The sequence below is a fragment of the Eimeria necatrix genome, genomic scaffold (assembly GCF_000499385.1).
Source record: "Eimeria necatrix Houghton genomic scaffold, Enh_scaff3466, whole genome shotgun sequence".
Classification (NCBI taxonomy): Eukaryota; Apicomplexa; class Conoidasida; order Eucoccidiorida; family Eimeriidae; genus Eimeria; species Eimeria necatrix.
The window spans coordinates 1-1,265 of record NW_013653981.1 but is presented as its reverse complement, the minus strand read 5'-3'; the positions used below and the strand labels follow the sequence as shown (position 1 = coordinate 1,265).

At 60.5% G+C, this 1,265-nt stretch overlaps 1 protein-coding gene across 1 annotated transcript; it reads right to left on the bottom strand.

Moving 5' to 3' along the window:
* Nucleotides 1–47: 47 nt before the first annotated feature.
* On the bottom strand, nucleotides 48–1,151 carry ENH_00045810 (ubiquitin-activating enzyme e1, putative; the record flags this gene model as incomplete). Its single annotated transcript, XM_013580981.1, has 3 exons — nucleotides 48–418; nucleotides 650–929; nucleotides 1,101–1,151. Coding segments are annotated over 3 exons (702 nt in total), but the record flags the coding sequence as incomplete, so codon positions are not given.
* Nucleotides 1,152–1,265: the final 114 nt, after the last annotated feature.

The following is a 1,265-nucleotide window of genomic DNA, read 5'->3' as shown; positions in this document are numbered from 1 at the left end:
CACCCCCCACCCCCACCCCCCAAACCCTAAACCCTAAACCCTAAACCCTAAACCCTAAACCCGACTTTGTCGACGTGGCGAATGGGGGGCATGGGCTCTGAGAAGAGCAGCAGGGGCAGCGCGAGGTTGAGGAAGGCGTTCTTGTAGCTGCTGCAGCAGCGCGCTGCAGCAGCAGCAAGCTTCAGCAGCTCGAGAGCAGCAAGTCCAGTAACTGCTGCTGTTGTTGTGGCTAAAGCTGGGACTATTCTCCCAGCTATTTGCTGCGCCTTCTCTCTGCTGCAGCTGCTGCAGCTGCTGATGCTGTAGTTGCTGCCCCGCAGCACAGCAGCAGCATGCACGAACTCCACGTGCAGATTCCCCGGCTTGTCCTTCTCGAAGGCCTCCGCCACGAACTGCAGCGGCGCACCCGGCAGCGCAGCTGCAGCAGCAGCAGCAGCAGCAGCAGCAGCAGCAGCAGCGGCGGCGGCGGGGTGGGGGTGGGGGAGGAGGCAGCGGCAAGCGAGAGGATGTGCGGAGGCAGCGAAGCAGCAGCAGCAGCAGCAGCAGCAATCAAGCAGCAGCAGCAGCAGCAGCAACAAAGCAGCAGCAGCAGCAGCAACAAAGCAGCAGCAGCAGCAGCAGCAGCAGCAGCAGCAGGAAAGCAGCAAACCTAAGTCGAGAAGTTTCTTTTTGAGCTCTTGGATCTTTTCGGCTTCGTCATCTTCAGCACTGTCTACTGCTGGCTTCAGCGAGGAGCTGCGGCTGCTGCTGCTGCTGCTGCTGCTGCTGCTGCTGCTGCTGCTGCTGCTGCTGCTGCTGCTGCTGCTGCTGCTGCTTTGCTCCTCGTCGTCGTCTTCCACAATTTGGATTTTCTTTTCTTTGAATTCCGGCAAAGGAACTTCAGCAGCAAGTTTGCGAATCTTCTCCAAGTCCCGCTCCTCAGGAATGCCCTGCAGCAGCAGCAGCAGCAGCAGCAGCAGCAGCAGCAGCAGCAATGAACACAGCCCGCCAGCAGACGCAGGACTGGCAGCAAGAAGAGAGCAGCAGCAGGAACACCCGCACAACAGCAGCAGCTGCTGCAGCAGCAGCAGCACCCCAGCAGCAGCAAAGCAGTTGCCGACCTGCGGCTCTGCTGCTCCGCACCCCCCAACCACCCGCCCAAACCCCAAACCCTAAACCCTAAACCCTAAACCCTAAACCCTAAACCCTAAAGACCGACGAACCCCCCAGCAGCAGCCACAGCCAAACCCGAAGCCCAAAGACCGCTCACCCCACCCCCACCCCCA